Source organism: Perna viridis, chromosome 15 (assembly GCF_037379345.1).
Source record: "Perna viridis isolate PV_CMFRI_1.1 ecotype Kerala chromosome 15, ASM3737934v1, whole genome shotgun sequence".
In the NCBI taxonomy this organism is placed as follows: Eukaryota; Metazoa; Mollusca; class Bivalvia; order Mytilida; family Mytilidae; genus Perna; species Perna viridis.
Window position 1 is genome coordinate 10634651 of NC_142459.1, and position 17126 is coordinate 10651776.

General features: G+C 32.8%; 1 protein-coding gene across 14 annotated transcripts in view; it reads left to right on the plus strand.

Moving 5' to 3' along the window:
* LOC148596901 (pyruvate kinase PKM-like) overlaps positions 1-15328 on the plus strand; it is a 44108-nt gene extending 28780 nt beyond the window's left edge. For 8 of the 14 annotated variants that reach the window (XM_088563834.1, XM_088563836.1, XM_088563838.1 and 5 more), the window contains 5 exons: positions 760-982; positions 1367-1519; positions 2292-2458; positions 3776-3894; positions 12863-15328. In XM_088563834.1, coding sequence (XP_088419960.1) covers positions 760-982; positions 1367-1519; positions 2292-2458; positions 3776-3894; positions 12863-13191 — 991 coding nt within the window. In that variant the 3' untranslated portion in view covers positions 13192-15328. Of the gene's footprint in view, positions 1-759; positions 983-1366; positions 1520-2291; positions 2459-3775; positions 3895-8841; positions 9698-12862 lie in introns of those variants that run through there. The other 6 variants (XM_088563841.1, XM_088563842.1, XM_088563845.1 and 3 more) reach the window with 3 other exon arrangements.
* The last annotated feature ends 1798 nt before the right edge of the window (positions 15329-17126 follow it).

The following is a 17126-nucleotide window of genomic DNA, read 5'->3' on the forward strand; positions in this document are numbered from 1 at the left end:
CAGATATCTACCTAGAGTGCTATTGTAATTACTCCCTAGCCTAGCTAGATTTGTATGGGAATTGGAAATGTTCTATTTCAACTAGCTGTAAACAAATGTTAATCATATCACGCTTGATTCATATAATTATTATTTGTCACACTTAATATGATTTTCGTATGTGACAGTTTTTGCTGTGTTTTTTTTAGAGGGAGTCCATGCAAAAACCAGGCAGTGTGTGGCACATGAAAAATTGTGTTTTCAAAATGTTTTCACTTATTTCATATCACAAATGCATCCTTTCTCTAAGTTGATAATTGGTTTTTAATTGACTACAACAATTACAAAGAAATGAATTACATAGAAAACATTGAAATTCATTTAAAAAAAAATGGAGAGATTTTTTTTTTAATTGAGCAAAATTTGGTTGCTTTGTTCAGTCATCACAACTTATTTTCTAGATCACAGGCCCCGAAATACATTTTCAGAAATTTTTTATATAGTGACTGTTAGCCTGTAGTAGTTACTTTTACAGGCCCACAGCCATTTTGCCAAACCTTGGGCCTTGGACTACTGCTTAACCATGAATACTGTTAGTTAGAAAACTTGAAAGTCCATTTCTGAGCCAAACTTTATAATAATTTGACATACATATGCTGTATATATTACCATTTGCTTCCCATACCATAGAATTTGCCTGATTTTTACATGGGGGCCTGTTAAATGTAGAAAAAGGAAACAAATTATCATCTTGTTGATTTAAGAACTATTGTATTTCAGGTTTGATGAGATTTTGAATGAAGTTGATGGGATAATGGTTGCTAGAGGTGATCTTGGTATTGAAATTCCACCAGAGAAAGTTTTCTTAGCCCAGAAAATGATGATTGGTAGATGTAACAGATATGGCAAACCCATCATCTGTGCTACACAGGTAGGCAGGCAAATTTATTTTATCAGCTACACAGATAGTTATCCAGGTCAACCTATCATCTGTGCTACACAGGTAGGCAGGCAAATTGTATTAGCTACACAGGTAATAATGCAGGTAAACCCATCATCTGTGCTAGTAGGTAGGCAGGCAAACTTATCATATGAGATACTTGGGTAATATGGCAGATAAACATTATTTGTGTATGATATGCAAATATATTTGTTTAATACATCAAGACCTCTTTCCGCAGAATTTACCTCAGCACTAAATATTTCAACAAGCAAATTACAAAAATCACTCCTTAAAAATACCACATTTTACCATAAGTCTTCTAAATAAAGAATCAATTGGTTTGATAAATTTGGAATAACAGAAATGTATTATTATCAGCACACTTCAACTTACAATAAATTCAATTCTTGTTTATATCCATCAATTTTCATTTCTTTGATTTAGATGTTGGAGAGTATGGTAAAGAAGCCTCGACCAACTAGAGCTGAGACCAGTGATGTTGCTAATGCTGTTTTAGATGGAGCTGACTGTGTCATGTTGTCAGGGGAAACAGCCAAGGGAGATTACCCATTAGAGGCTGTCAAAATCATGCATAAGGTCTGAAACATTTTGTTATGTAAGGACCTATTTATTCCCAGATTAATAAATAAAAATCACCTAACAGTAAAATACTGATAGGATAATTAATTGGAAAGAGTATATAACCAAAATTGATCACAATTGCAGAAAAACGCCTAGATTTAAAAAGTTTGGGAACTTCTTCCTCGCATGAGCTAAATCATAATGCGTTCTTGGCAAGAGTGATCAACTTTTGGTTTTTCAGGATAGTCAATTGATTTTCTCCATCATTCATTGCAATTTTCAAGTTAAATTTTATGTTTGTGAATGACAGATTGATATTCTCATGAAGTTTTGTGATGTTTTGGCAGGAGAAAGTCTGAGAGTGAAATTACAGAGTTTATTTAACAGTGTGAAATATCAATTTTTTTTCACACAGGGAACATTCCACAGCTGTCTATATAATAATACTGGTTTCTTTACAGTCAAATGTTCAATAACCATTTCGAAAAATGGAAAGATTTATTAAAGTGGAAAAAAAAACTGATAATCTTGTTAGAAAGATTAAATTTACTGAAAATTAATGAAGTATTTTTTTACAATGGCATTATTATAGAAATAAAGGGGTATGTATTTAAGAAACAAAAGTGGAGTATTGCAGTCTTAGTGTAATAGTGTAAAATCTTGTTTTTTTTTTTTCATTTCTGATTACACAGTTGTTTCCCCTGTTTTATAGTTTAGCATATATGTTTGACTTTGTACATCTTTATCCCTTAATTTACAACTACCCTGCAACTATTATATTTTATAGATCTGTCGTGAAGCTGAATCAGCTGTCTTCCATACACAGTTATTCGAGGAGTTACGCAAACACACCCCTACACCTACCGATCCCACACATACTGTGGCCATCGCTGCTGTGGAGGCATCGTTCAAGTGTATGGCTGCTGCCATCATTGTTATAACTACATCTGGAAGGTTTGTTGATTAGTGATATGTTTGTATCATAGTCAAATTCACCAAACCCTTTCAAGCTTTCATTTGAAACAAAATGAAATCTATCAAAGTTACTTTGATGCTTACATGAGATTGATGTAAAACACTGAATACAAATGTTCCTATGATTTGTAAGAGTCATGTCCCTTACCCTGGGTCTACCTCCTTAAGATCACTTCAAGTTACATTAGTAGAAATGTGTTTTTTTCTCTAACTGGACAAACATTCAGTATCTCCACTAATAAAAAAATGGTCTCTGCCTTTGGTAAGAGAAGACAATTCTTATTTGTAATAGATCTTGCCCTACCCCCCACAAGGCTTATTAATTACTAATGCCTGAGATTTTTTTCACTATTTGTGATGTCATAATATTTAAAACTGTGATTGGAGTTACTATGAAAGTTATATGGATCTCCTAGTAGTCTTGCCTTTGTAAAATCCAACCTGAAAGATGAAATAAAAGGGATATGAATGTTACGTAATAGTAGGATAATTAATTGGAAAGAGTGAATAATCAAAATATTATCCGAGTGCCGAAGAACGCCTAAATTTACTGAGTGTGCGGAACTTGTTCCGAGCAAGAGTTAAATCCTCAATAGTTCTTGGCATAAGTGATATTTTGGTTATTCACGATAACCAATTGATTATCCTATTTATCATATAGATCTTCTTCATAATTTATTGATATTTTCGATACGAATTTTAAATTGTATAATTGGTGGATTGATATAAAAAATGTGACGTTTTAGTGGGAGAAAAGGCGAGAGTGAAATTACCAAATTTATTTCACAGTGTGACTTATCAAAATTTATTACACTGGGAACACTAGATAAAACAATGCTATATATATAATAATAAAATATCATATCGAATTGAGTTTTGTGCAACTTATCCCTGGTTATCTTAAATTGACATCATTTTCAGTTGTCTTATTTTCTTAATTGGAGATGCTTGTAAAAAGTTATTTCTTATATGATCTAAAAAGACTTTGAGACCACAACTGTGGTTGATTTTTGTTTGATATATGAGCACATGACTTATTGGGCAAGGCTTATGTGTGTGTAAATTACTGCCCACCTTAATCATGGAAATAAACGCTCATAAATCATGGAAATCAATCATGAAAGCGTTTATGTGGTTGTTAAACCACTCACTTTCTCTCAGGGTTAAATTATGCGGCATAAATAGACAGCCCATGGTTAAACAATGATGAAATGGAGTTTGGTGATTTATTTCTTAAATGTATGCATCGTCTCTGTGCAGTATTAAAATAACTTTTTTTTAAAAAATTAATTGCAGATCTGCACACCTAATCTCAAACTATCGTCCAAGATGTCCTATTCTTGCCATCACCCGTAAAGATCAAACAGCCAGACAAGGACACTTGTGGAGAGGAGTGTTCCCTATACATTATATAGGTAATGTATTTTCTGGTACTCTGTAATGTGGTAGTAGCTTAAGGGGGTACCTAACATCTCAAAAATGTATATGGCTTGTTTAAATTTCTTAAAAATTTATTCAGTGTTTTACTTTGATAAAAGAAATAAAATTGATGAATTTCAAGAAATTTTAACTACATGTTTCATTGGAATAATTTCAATGAACATATTGTATCTTCATCAAAAGAAATTTTGTTCACTAAGATGCTTTGAGTTTAATATCAGAATGTCACAAAATAAAAAGTGTTTTCTAATTTTTACAGAGTTATTTCCCTTAGATGTTGTTCACCCCTTAAGTTTTGTCATTCTGTAGATATGTTCCCAATACATAGCTGGTAGAATAAATTGGTCACTCACTGAGCATATCCAATACTTTATGCAAGGTATGCAAGGCTAGCCACCTGTAATAGGTTAATAAAACGAAATGTACAATTAAATGATAAAGATGATAGGTGTATTACATATTTAAGAATTAAATGTATGATTTATTAGTCTAATACTGTCAGTACCCAGTTATCCAGTGGATAAGTGTATTACCGTCAGTACCCAGTTATTCAGTGGATAAGTGTAATACCGTCAGTACCCAAGTTTACAGTGGGTAAGTGTAATACCCTCAGTACCCAGTTATTCACTGGATAAGTGTAATACACTCAGTACCCAATTATCTAGTGGATAAATGTTTACTTGGCAGATAGTTATAAACGACTGGGTCTTATTTGTTAAAAACTTGTGTATTTTTATTTTCCTTCTGTCTTTTCAAGTTCTTATTTATACATTTTGTTTTATTGGTCTCATAAATGTTTTGGGTACATGCTTTGGTTTCGTTATACTGTGAAAGTACTTTAAAGGGAAAGACCACCTTTGCATTAAGTTAGGCTCTTATGATAAATCATACCCACATAAACAAAAATAAATAACCTTTAATGCAAAATGCGCTTTTGCAAAATGCTCAAAGCTACACAAAGTTCGAAGTCTTTGAAATATATGAGGATAGCCATCTTGCAGAACTCTCCTATCTGAAGGAAGACCATAAGCTTACTTTATTGATTTTTACCAATAGCTTCCGATTGGATCGTGACGTTACTAAGTCGGTTTGGTACTGATACACGCATTGCAAATAATATTTAAGCAAATAATATTCCGTAAAATTTCTACGTTCCTGTTTATCTAATCACTGAAACATGTTGTCTTGTTAAGCTTACGATTACTCGAATGATAAAAGAGAAATATTATTGAAGTTTTTTGACGGCAACACAAAAGAGAAATATTATAGAAGTTTTTTGACGGCAACACGAACATTCCTCGGAAGTAGCCGTATGATTTTCCTCAGACATACTCTAGTTTTCTAGCTGCAAATTCAGTTGTTCGTCAAAGTTGTCTGACATTTGCTTACATGTTGTGCCTCAATCTCTTCTTTTGTTTATTTTGGGTTGAAATTTGCGATTTCACCAGACATGGTAATCAATTACCTATTTACTTTCACTTTACAAGCCGACTTTGTGACGTCACAGCTCAACCGATCATAGTGGCGCAGGAAATTCAAATTCCATATTTATAAATCGCGATTTATTAGTTAAGAAAAGGAAATTATTTTGTTTCAATTTAATTTTCATGAACATTTAACAGATTAGTTTCGATATTTATGACTTGCACAATAACGTGGTCTTCTTTAATTTGTGATTACTAATTTTTGTTGATCAGGGAAGAAACACAAGTTCATGGTTTTGAAGTTTACAATATCCATATCAATGGGAATCTCTTGTTCATTGGGAACCAAATTTTGTGGTTTGGCTTAGCCACGAAATCACGAAAATTGGTACCCTACAAAAAATATTGCTTGCAGTACAACGCTATGCTTTAAAGCCACTTTAGAATATATCTCCTCAGTTTGCTAATACTGCCAAAATATCAGTTTCAGACATTATACCCTACTCAATGAGTTGATGGTAAATTAGAATTACCTTGTCTGTCTATCCATCCGTACATCTTTCCGTACATCAGTCTATCAAAAAATTTTCATCACCACAATCTCTATCCCCACATAACATATTGATTTCAAATTTTTGTTTGTGGCTTAATAAAGATTGATCATAGATCATACATTGTTAGTGATTTTGGTTGATGTTTGATATCAAATTCCTTTATACCTGGCATTACTGTGCTTGCAACCTCATGTTTGTAAAATAATAGTTTATCTTTGGTGGATGTGTTAAAGCACATATATTGAAATTTGATAGCTTGTGGTTCATTGTACTGTGAATTCAGTTATTGTTGCCATGTATGTTTTTTTCAACTTGTGAATTTTATTAGCATTGATCATGCAAACTTTTTATTTCTAAATATTTATATTCACATGCATTGGAACTTGACAAAAGATTTTTATACGACTGAAAAAAAAATTGTGGTTGTACATTGGTATGGCGCTGTTGTTGTTGTCATCATCGGTAGACGCTTTATTTTTATGTGATAAATTGGGTATTAATTGGTTGATCTTTATAAAATTTGATAACAAAGTTACAAATCAAAAAGAAAAGATTGATATTGATTTTTGGGTTTATAGCCCCAACTGTTATAGAATAAAAGAAAGTTAAAACAAGTATTTCATAGAATTCAACTATGTTACTTCAGTAAAAGCTTAGTAATATCTATGATATTTTCCACAATATTCTAAACTACAAAGATTATTTATATTGGGGATAAAGACATGAACTTTAGAAATAAGAGGTTAAAAAGGGCGGACCGAAATATGCATTTTCCTGATGTGCAGACAGTAACTTGATTGTTGTTTATTCATGGTCCAATTTCCAAACTTTTTTTATTGACTACCTTATGAGAATCAGTGCCCATGTTTTTTCAATCAGATTTCAGATACTTCTTATGTTTTTTTTTAGTTATAAGGGGTCAAAGGGGCCACACACAAAATAAAAAAAAAATTTTTTATTTTTGGTTTTGGTTTTTAATTTTTTTTTATTGGATTCCTTAAGATTTTTTTGTTTGGATACCTTATGAAATCCCTGCCTGTGTTTTTCAATCAGATTTCAGATACCTCTTATGGTTTTTCAAGTTATAAGAGGTCAAAAGGCCACATCCCCAAAAAATCAACTTGTCATTTTTTGGTTTGATTTAGAAAATTTTCATTGGAATTTCAAATTTTGTGCTATACTGTGTCCAAACCAGTTGCTGTTTCTATAATGAATTATAAGTCTCTAAACTTAAATGTGTCAAAAACTAATATTGTGTCCACACTTGCCCCAGCTGTTCAGGGTTTGGCCACTGTGGTCATATCAAGCTTTGCTCTGCAATAACTTGATTGTTGTTAATTCATGGTCCTATTTCAAAAATTGTTTTATTGGATACCTTATGAGAATCAGTGCCCATGTTTGCTCTGCAAAGCTTATTATTTTTTCATAAAGTGCTGTTGTTTTGTTTTTTTTCCCAGTATTTTGGACTGTGAATTCCATATTCAGCACTATTTTAACAAAAGGAAAGAAGTAGAAACAGAAATTTAAAAAAAAGCAGTCTTATATGTGTCCATTGCAATAATTTCTGAATCAGCAGTCTTTGTTAAGTACAATAGCTCTAATAAAGCTGGATTTTATGTTGGTAAATTGTTGCAAGCATGTTGGTTTATGAATGAAGAGCTTTTGCTATGCACTTTTCCATTTCAATGAAGGTTTGAGGGTGAATGTATGGTTTTAAATTCTTTTTTTGTATTTATCCTTGTGAAACCACAGAATAGCTGAGGAATATAGTAGCTGTTTCTTTCTACCTTAAGGTGGTAGACCTAAGGTAAGGGACATAACTCTTGTAATCAGTGATATTTTTGTATCATATTCAATTTCACTAAAGCCTTTCAAGTTTTCATTTCAAACAGAATTATATCAAGCTACTTTTAAGCTTACACGAGATTGATGTAAAATGCTGTCTACAAAAGTTCCATTGATTTGTGAGAGTTGTGTCCCTTACCTTTGGTTTACATCCTTAATTGAAGAAAAATATTATTTATGCAATACTCCATGAGTTTAATTTATTCAAAGCTTTTTTTTATGGTAGACAAATTCAGAAGTTGTATCAAACTATATTATTCCATCAATTGTAAATTTCAGTTTTCATATTTAACTAAGGCAGTACTGCTTTTGCTTCTTCCTCAACAGCCCCCGTGCAGGTCCAGGTGTTAAAAGAATAGGCCTGCAGCAGCGCTAAGCTTGTCGTAAAAGGCGACTAAATAGTGCTCAGAAACCTAGCCGGGGGCTAGGCGCTCTGCCCACAGAGCAACTGGGATGTGTGCCCCAGGTGGTGGAATGGGGTACCCCTGGCGTGTTACATGCTGGGGTTGTCAGGCTATAATACGGAAAACCTGACCGCAAACCATAGTGGTGCACCATGTTGGGAAAGATGCCACGTTCCTCGCACGTTAAAGAACCCTGGTGTGGTATTCGATAGGAGTAGGAACCTTTGCGCTCCGCCACAGGAGGCTAAATTGCCCGACCTTACCCATGCCCCTTTTTCCAGTGGCAATCAAAATTTGTCGACCCTATTATCCTTTTGACCCATCCTTTTTTTTCATTTCATGTTCATTTTATCATCCATTTCATGTTCATTGTCTGAATATAGCTGAAATATTGCTGCTCGGACGTTAAACCCCAACAAACAAAACAAACAAATCTTCCTCAACAGAGCTTTTATAGTATGCTGTGGTTGCCAGGCAGTTCAATTACGATGAAAAATTAAATGAAATACAATGTGATATGGCATTTTTTTTATATTTTTTTGAGACAAGGAAAGATAACTCTTTAATAGTAGATAACTCTGCTAGATAATGGAATGCTGCAATAATTTCTGATTTTTTTGCTATGCACTGCATGTTGCCTCACCTACCTACCTTGCCTGCCTTGCCTGCATGCTTATTGCTTTATTTGTGCACAGAACCTAAAGTCAGTAGCTGGACTGAAGATATGGATAAGAGGATCTACAAGGGAATCCAGGTCGGACGTCGGAGGAATTTCATAAAAACAGGAGACCCCTTAATTATTGTAACAGGGTGGAGAACAGGGGCAGGGTTCACTAATACCATGAGGATTGTTAATACCCCAGAGAAAGATGGGGACCCCATCATTGGCACACCAGCTATTGCTGATGATGAGTGATTTTCAAACATACCAGCTCAGTCTCAAATGACATTCTGTTATGTAGAACATTGAATTATCATTAAGTGCCAGTCTTTGTAAGAATCAGGCAATGTGTGAAACGTAGTATTTAAAAAAACCCAATATTTTGACAGTGTAATTTTGCTTTTTTCACGATAAGAATCAAGAAAAAAGTAGTATTTTCCGTATCATGTTGATGCATTGAGTTATAATTTCATTTGCCATTCACTGGAAATGCACATTTCAAGGGCAGATAACATTTTATTGAAAAATTTCTGAGTGAATCCAGTGATGCAGAGATCAAATAAAGAGGGCATCATTGAGTGAAATTAAATTATCAAATTGGTAGGGTTTTTGACATACATGTTTTTGATTTTTTCAGTTTTGCCCGATTCTTACAAACACTTACACTTAATTGCTTGGGCTGATGCTTTTGCCACTTAGCAACTCTTTTATGATTCGACAGGAAATAAAAATAATTATAGGCTTTGAAAGTTTTATCCCCAAATACAATGAATAGGATTATAAAGGAAGAAAATACTGCTGTGTGTAGTTTTTGCTGTGATATGATGAAAACAATTTTTAAAATTTGTTGTTAAAGCTTATATTGAATAAACTTTTTTTGTTTTGCTCAATTCTTTATCAAAACTTCACAAGTTACAACTTAGTTTATGGTTTCTTTGACTTTACAAACAAAAAATCCATTGCATTTAGTATGAAAGTCTCTACACAGAAATTTTGAATTTCTATTTAAACCCTTCCACGTACAATTCAGGATTAGTAACCTGTCAAAATTATACCACCTCTCAATGATTGGGTGTTGTATTGGATTAATCTTTTCCATTTGTCATTCTATTCATTCAAATTTTTGTCAAAAAAATCTTGACACCCACGGGACAGATGAATTTCAAATTTGGTATATGAATATGTCTTTATATCAGGCATACCTTTCAAAGGATTTTGTTGGTTACCTTAATCCATGGGACTTTCCCATTTTCACTTCATAGAATGATAGAGAACAGTTTTAGCACAGGAAGCTTGGCTCCCAGTGAACAGTTTGATTGTAGTATATAGAGATGGGGATATGTTGGAAGCCATTTTGGTTGCAATCCCATATCAACTTCCTGCACAAGTGGGGGTTTGTCTGGCACAACGACTTGTACAACTGCCTGAATGTAGAAAATACATTGGTCTTAATAGGAGAATTCAGTTTTCTCAATATTTGAAAAAAATACTTAAACCTTTCAGAAGTTCTTCAGAGTGTTATTGACAACAAGATTATCCAAAATTTATGATTCTGATATTAAGGTCACACAGATACACTGATGGTATAAGATACCATTGCCCTCTTTACTGTGTTTGAACTAAGGTGCATCATTACCTTTCGACAGATATGGCCTCATTTCCAGTGACTACACACAAACATGTGTACCCAGTATGAAGTTTAAGGCATAGCAACCCCTAGATGTAAGAAAGCGACATTAATTTTATGCAAAATTACATCAAAACCTGGCCTGACTATCACTGTTTTAACTTCTATAAATTCTGTAGAGAATGTGAAAATGAACTATGACAAGATAGTGTTTTGAGATGTTCCCTATGTATTAAAGATAAACTCTATTTACATTGACATTTGGGTCAATAGAAGAACAATAGCCACCTACAAACAATAAATAGGTGATTTAAACCCTTTATATGAGCCGACCGTATCAAGTGAATCTCCAGCATTAGTTTATTTTTTTCACTCTCAGCATAATTGATAAAATTTTTAAGTCAGTTTTGATTATTTGACCTCAAGTTGATGTAACTTTTTCATATTTACAGGATGCTATGCCTTAAACATTTTCTAGGTACATAAGTTTGTGTTTTACTTAGTCTAAAAGAAATTAGTGGTGAAATGGAGGCCATATTTAATGAATGAACCTTAAAAGGAATATGATACTAAGTCTGTTGGTAATTTTTGGTACCAATTTTGTTGTTGGGGATATTATCAATGACATTTGCCAAACATCTCTAAAGAAGGTATTGTATGAATTTGGAATTATTTTAGAATTTAGAAAACAACGGAAAATAATTTGTAAAACTAACCATTACTAAGGGAGTTATGCTGTTAAGTTAGCTGGATAACAAAAGGCAAGGAAAACTTACTAACCCCCTTAGCCATGGCGGCATGATTTAAACCCCCTTAGTAGGGGTAAGTTTTATATAAAAAAAAAATTTTACTTATTTTCTTAAATCCAAAATAATTCCAAATTAAAATAATACTTTGTTTCTATTGAATTATGGTTTTGTGAAAAATCATTATGAGAGAGTCTTTTGGTCATTTTCATGTAACTCTATTTAATAGACATTTTTGTCTGCAATGCAGGGTAGACCTCATATATGGTCTGAATGTACTTCAGTGACACCATTATGTGTTCAAGACCGGCGTATGTCAAGGTCCTCATAGCCTTTAGGGATTTTTAGGACGCATAAATAAGGCTTTCTGCCAATACAATACTTGTCAATCTTGTTAGGCCATGGGCTTAAGAAGTTTTAAGTAATACCAAATTTTATGCTTTTTACCCATGTAATATTTTGAAATTCTGTGAAGTCGTGACATTTGATAAGAAGCTATGGGTAACACTAAATTTTAGGCTTTCTGTCCTCGCAATACTTGGCAAACCTGTCAGGTCCTGGCCTTAAGAAGTTTTGGATAAAACAACATTTTAGACTTTCTGCCCGCACAATACTTGGCAATTCTGTCAGGTTTTAGTAACACCAAATTTAAAGCTTTCTACCCACACATGGACTGGCAGCCCTTTCAGGTCTGAATGGTCAAGCTCTACCCCCACTACTATTCCTGTCATCTGATCAATGTGGTTGAGGTAAGATGGAGTGTTTTTAAAATACATTTTTTTTTACATAGCCAGTTCAGTAATTACATTGCACGTTTGCATGATTTGGTTTCACTCTTTAACCTGTTATGCTTTTAGTTGACCTTTAACCCTTTACATGTTTCTAACATTGAACGTTTCACCTTTGACATGTTTCTACCTGTTTGATACCCTTTCATATGTTATGACAAATTTGATTAGTATCTGTACACCATTGATCTACAACAGTTTATCAAAATTAAGTGTAAACCATGAAATAGTTGTGGTGCTTAAATTTTCAATGTTTTGCGGTAGAACCTATACGGTGAAAATTAAACTGTCTTGAATATTTTCATTGCAGAACATTAAAACACAATCTGGGAAACAATCACAAATTTTAAACTTTGGAAATCAGATAGATAGCAGAAACGGTGAAAAAAGGACTGCACAAAACTTTCTGGTTTATAACTGTTTCTAGCAGTTTATTCATTCAGTAGCTTAATTGTGGTACTCTATGGATTCACTTATACTTTTTACTTGCACTATTTTTGTGAATTTATTCCCTCTTAAACTTCATTTGGAATTGATAGGGTGGTGTCACTTGTCCTCAGATTTGTGGATCTTAATTTTTACAGATCTTGGCATCTTCACAATGCTTACATAAGACTTATGTGCATGTAAGTCCCATTGGTTTGTTTTTACATGTACGCAAGTCTTACAAGTGCTTTGTGAATATATGCCCTTGATTTTAGAGTTTGTTTTCTTAATTTTACTGTATATTTACTTTTTTTACTATTTTTTTTTCATCAATTTCTTTGTTGTTTCTCATTCATCAGAGTACATTTAATAAGATATTGAAAATGTCAATAAGCTTGTCTCTAGTGGAAAAGATGAACATTTCATTATTCCAGTACAGTTATATGTGTTATTTAATTTTACTTCCAGATTCCCACATGAGTGAATGGACAGTTGATGTTGATAGAAGGATCTACATGGGTATCAATGTCGGTATCAACAGAGGGTTCATCAAGCCTGGTGACCCTGTCGTCTTGGTAACTGGCTGGAAACCAGGATCTGGATCAACCAATACAATGAGGGTTATTATCGCCATAGATACACGCAAGAAGGACATGTTAGAGCCAATTACAGGTGTCAGTAGTGTGCCAAGCTTCAACAAGATTGGGCCTGGTGAGCAGTCTGCGGAATCATTAAAGAACTTATCAATCTCTAGCGAAAGTTCCAAGTCAATTGAAGGCGATGTAAAATTCTTCTAGGATATTTTGTTTTGTATAGTGATATCACACCACAGGTGTATATAGATATTTACTATGTATTTTCTAGTTGATTTCAACATTGTTTTTTTTTCTCTCGTTTTTACATATATGGTCATTAATACCCTGAGATTTGATGATGATTAAAGTATGTGTTAGCTGACTGATATCTTTTATATTTACTATCAATTTTTTTGTCCATTTTTGAAATTTGTCATTGCACAACTACTAGTAATTAGATATACAGAATAACTTCAGTTTTGAAATAAAAGCTGGAAACATCACAGTTAGCCTGGTAGAGCCAGATGTAATTTTCTGTTGAGAAGTTTTAAAACTGATGTTCTTTTTTTCTGCTATGTCACAGTTCAATTGATGTCAGGTTGTCATAGTAAATTGCTAATATTTTAAGTATCTCCACAGTAGCCTGAAATATTGAGGAGTAAGAACAATTAAAAACCTTTTAAATTGTCTGTGAAATTGAACAGCACAGACCTTGTTCTATTTCGTAATACATGTAGACAAATGGACTTAATTTCACAATAGTACACATATTTTATATTCTGTACCCCATAAATAAATTTTATAAGGCAACATGCTGAGGAATTGTGAAAAAAAATGTACTAGTCAAGTTGGATAACTCTATTTTCTCAGTTTTAGCCTTGTCTTTTTCTAGACAACTAAATTACTTTTTGAGTTCATAACTCCTTCAAAGTTTTTGTTCAATCAAAAACATTTTCTTTTCTTTTAATTTGATAATATACAAAAACAATTTGGTGCAGGCTTTGTTGATATGGAACGTTGTTCTTTTATATTGTTTGTTTGTTTTTTTTTTTGGAGTGCCATAATATGAGTTTTCATTCATATATCTAACAAAACAAAATTAAATCAGCATGCGAATCAATATCACATTTTTTTCAAACCAAGGGAGATAATAATATGATATGATTTTAATTGAATACGCTACATGTTGAAACAAATATCAAATTTGTTTTCAAACCAACGGAGATAATAATATGATATGATTTTAATTGAATACGCTACATGTTGAAACAAATATCACATTTTTTTCAAAACCAAGGGAGATAATAATATGATATAATTTTAATTGAATACTCTACATGTTGAAAAAAGTGCTATAGTTGATGTTGATATTTTTCCAATGTTAAGTTTTGAAGAAATAGTGCTAGCTTCTTACTGTTTGTAGAAATGGTTAAATAGCAAAAATTCACAATTTTATGGGCATTCTATTGAAGACCTATTATCCCACCACAAAACTCGTTTTTCTTGAGTTGATGATAATAGTCAGTGCAGTGCTTGTAGAAACACATCATGCAGTGTGGTTACACAATTAATGTGCTTTTCGAAAAAAAAAATGCTTTTGCTTAAAAAAAAAAAATAGGGTGCAGGAGAAATAGTGTTTGTATTGATTAGTGAATTTCCTTGACATTGTTATTGTTGTACTGCGTATTTTTTAACCTATGAATAATTCAAGCATTATTTGTAAAATAATATACAATGTATCATGATTGAGCATGGACTTTCGGTGTCAGTAGTATTTATGACTAAAAGACTTGGCCCAGTGCCACAAAACTTGAAAAAAAAAATATTTAAGTTCGAGAAAATTCTTAACTCTTTGTGACATCATCAGTATCTAAGACTTGGATTGGGGTTGCCATGGAAGTTAAGAATATTCTAAGACTTGATCAACAAACAAGAATATTCTAAGACTTGATCAACAAACTATAATATTGTTTTGGGAAGCATTTGTTATTTTTGAGGTAATTTGTAGAAAACTTAAACCATTCTTGATCATCAAGAATAACTTGACATACTTTTTATTTATGACCACAAAAATTTCATTGAAAGTCCATGCTTTAATTCGACTGATTGTAAAGTTCAGTGAATGAGAAAATGAAACCAATGATAAAGAACAGAGCTGCTGAAGCCAAGGAAAGTACAAATAGTTATTTATTGTGCATGTGCCAGATGTACAGGGTTTGTGTGACAATTGTATGGACTGTACAGTGTACAGTTCTACATTATAACTGTACAGGTTCTAGTGTAGTTGTACTATATTTTTAAACATTGAGTGTTCAGTTGCTTGTTGCCAAATAAGAACAAAATATATAATTTCACATTTGTTACTTTTTTTTCTTTTTTTTTTTTTTTGAACATTTTCAGAATTTACTCTAAACATTGGCTGGTGAATATTATGCAAGGTTGGGCTGTAAAAGCTTAACTTTAGTGGATCCCAGCCCCTTCTAAGTGTCGAAACATTTGGTGGATTATATATATAAAAAAAATTGAAATCACTAAGGCTTATTAACACCCCCCTTTTTATGACCTAGTAATCAAAGAGTATATATTGTATAATGAAGATAGAAATGATACATATAAGCGAACACTCCAGAAATCACAAAAATAAATCACTCTAAGGGGTGCAACTCTATTTCATTCTTTGGTGTAATTTACAAATTCTATCAGTTTGTTAAGTAATTGACCTTGTAAGAATCTTGCAAATTCAGTAATACGTGTTACATTCCAAAAAGGCTACACATTTTTATTTTTGTTATTGAGTTGCTTTATAGGTCTATATGATAAAATGTATAATTATTCATTAAAATCTGTGTGGTCTTTGGCGATGATTCACTTTGATGATCTAACATCTGTAAATAAGTTTGTGGTGTATATAGGTAAATTTTGTTTGAAATATCTGCCATAAGACTTTAAACCATAATCAATCCTCATTGTTGGTCGACTTATTGTTTCCACGCAAGTTATAATAAGTTAATCATAAGTAAATGATCAGTATGGAATTCATTTTTATACATGGAAGATTGTAAAATTTGAATGTGATTGGTGCAACTGCTACATACAAAAAAAATAAGATGATCCTCGTATTTCTGCTTTGTCTACCTTCAACTGGTCTCCACGGACAAAGGGTTGTAGTTCACCTTTCGCTCCTGGTAAAGGATGGGGAACAGGGCCATAGCCCATTGCATCAAAGGAAAATACTGTGTGACTTTTATGGGCTGTAGAAATCCGAGTATGAATTTGAATCAGTTTTATTGAGTTAATATCCATGCACCTGGACTGTACCAAACCGCCACATATATTTATGAAATTAATTACAGTGTATGTACACAAATAAGTTTCCATGCATGGCGGGTAAGAATGAAATATTATTAGGTCACCTTGCCGAATGTGACCGATTTAGGCTCCTGGGAGCCTTTTGTTTATGCCTGCCTTATGACCAGGTTGCAACTTTTGCTGTAGAGTTTAGACCATGTTCATATACAAAACTTCACCAAAATGTTTTCCTTGTGGATAAAATATTAAACAAATTTCTTGAAACAAAATTGCAGGAAAGACCATAATGAATAAGAAATAGGCAGGATCTCTTCTTGTCTGAAATATCTGTGCTTTTTTACTAAAAAAAACATTACCTTTATTTTCTCAAAATAAAGAAGGCAGGAAATTCCACTCTAGTTCCTAAGGGTAATTTTATTATATTTTTATCTTTACAAATCAGGCTAGGTCAAAGAAATTACAATTCCCCCCCCCAAAAAAAAAAAATAATAATAAAAAAAACCACCATTATTTTCCAGTATAACCAAAATATACCACACTTTGAAAATATCTCAGAAAACATGTTATATTTGACACCAGTCGTATCCAAATCTTTCACATTCTAAAAGATACCAAATAATTTTCACCCCCCCCCCTCCCCCACTTTCCCCCCCCAAAAAAAAACAGAATTATTTCCAACTCGAAAAAATATGATTTTAAAATAAAAACCATGCAAAAACCAAAAATAAATAAATGACCCCCACCCCAAAAAAAGTCCTACCCTGTGTATAGCAAACATTTCTGAGTACAGCCCGATCCTAGGCCCGCCCTTTTAAAAATCAAATGGTTTATCCATTTGCCATGCACTA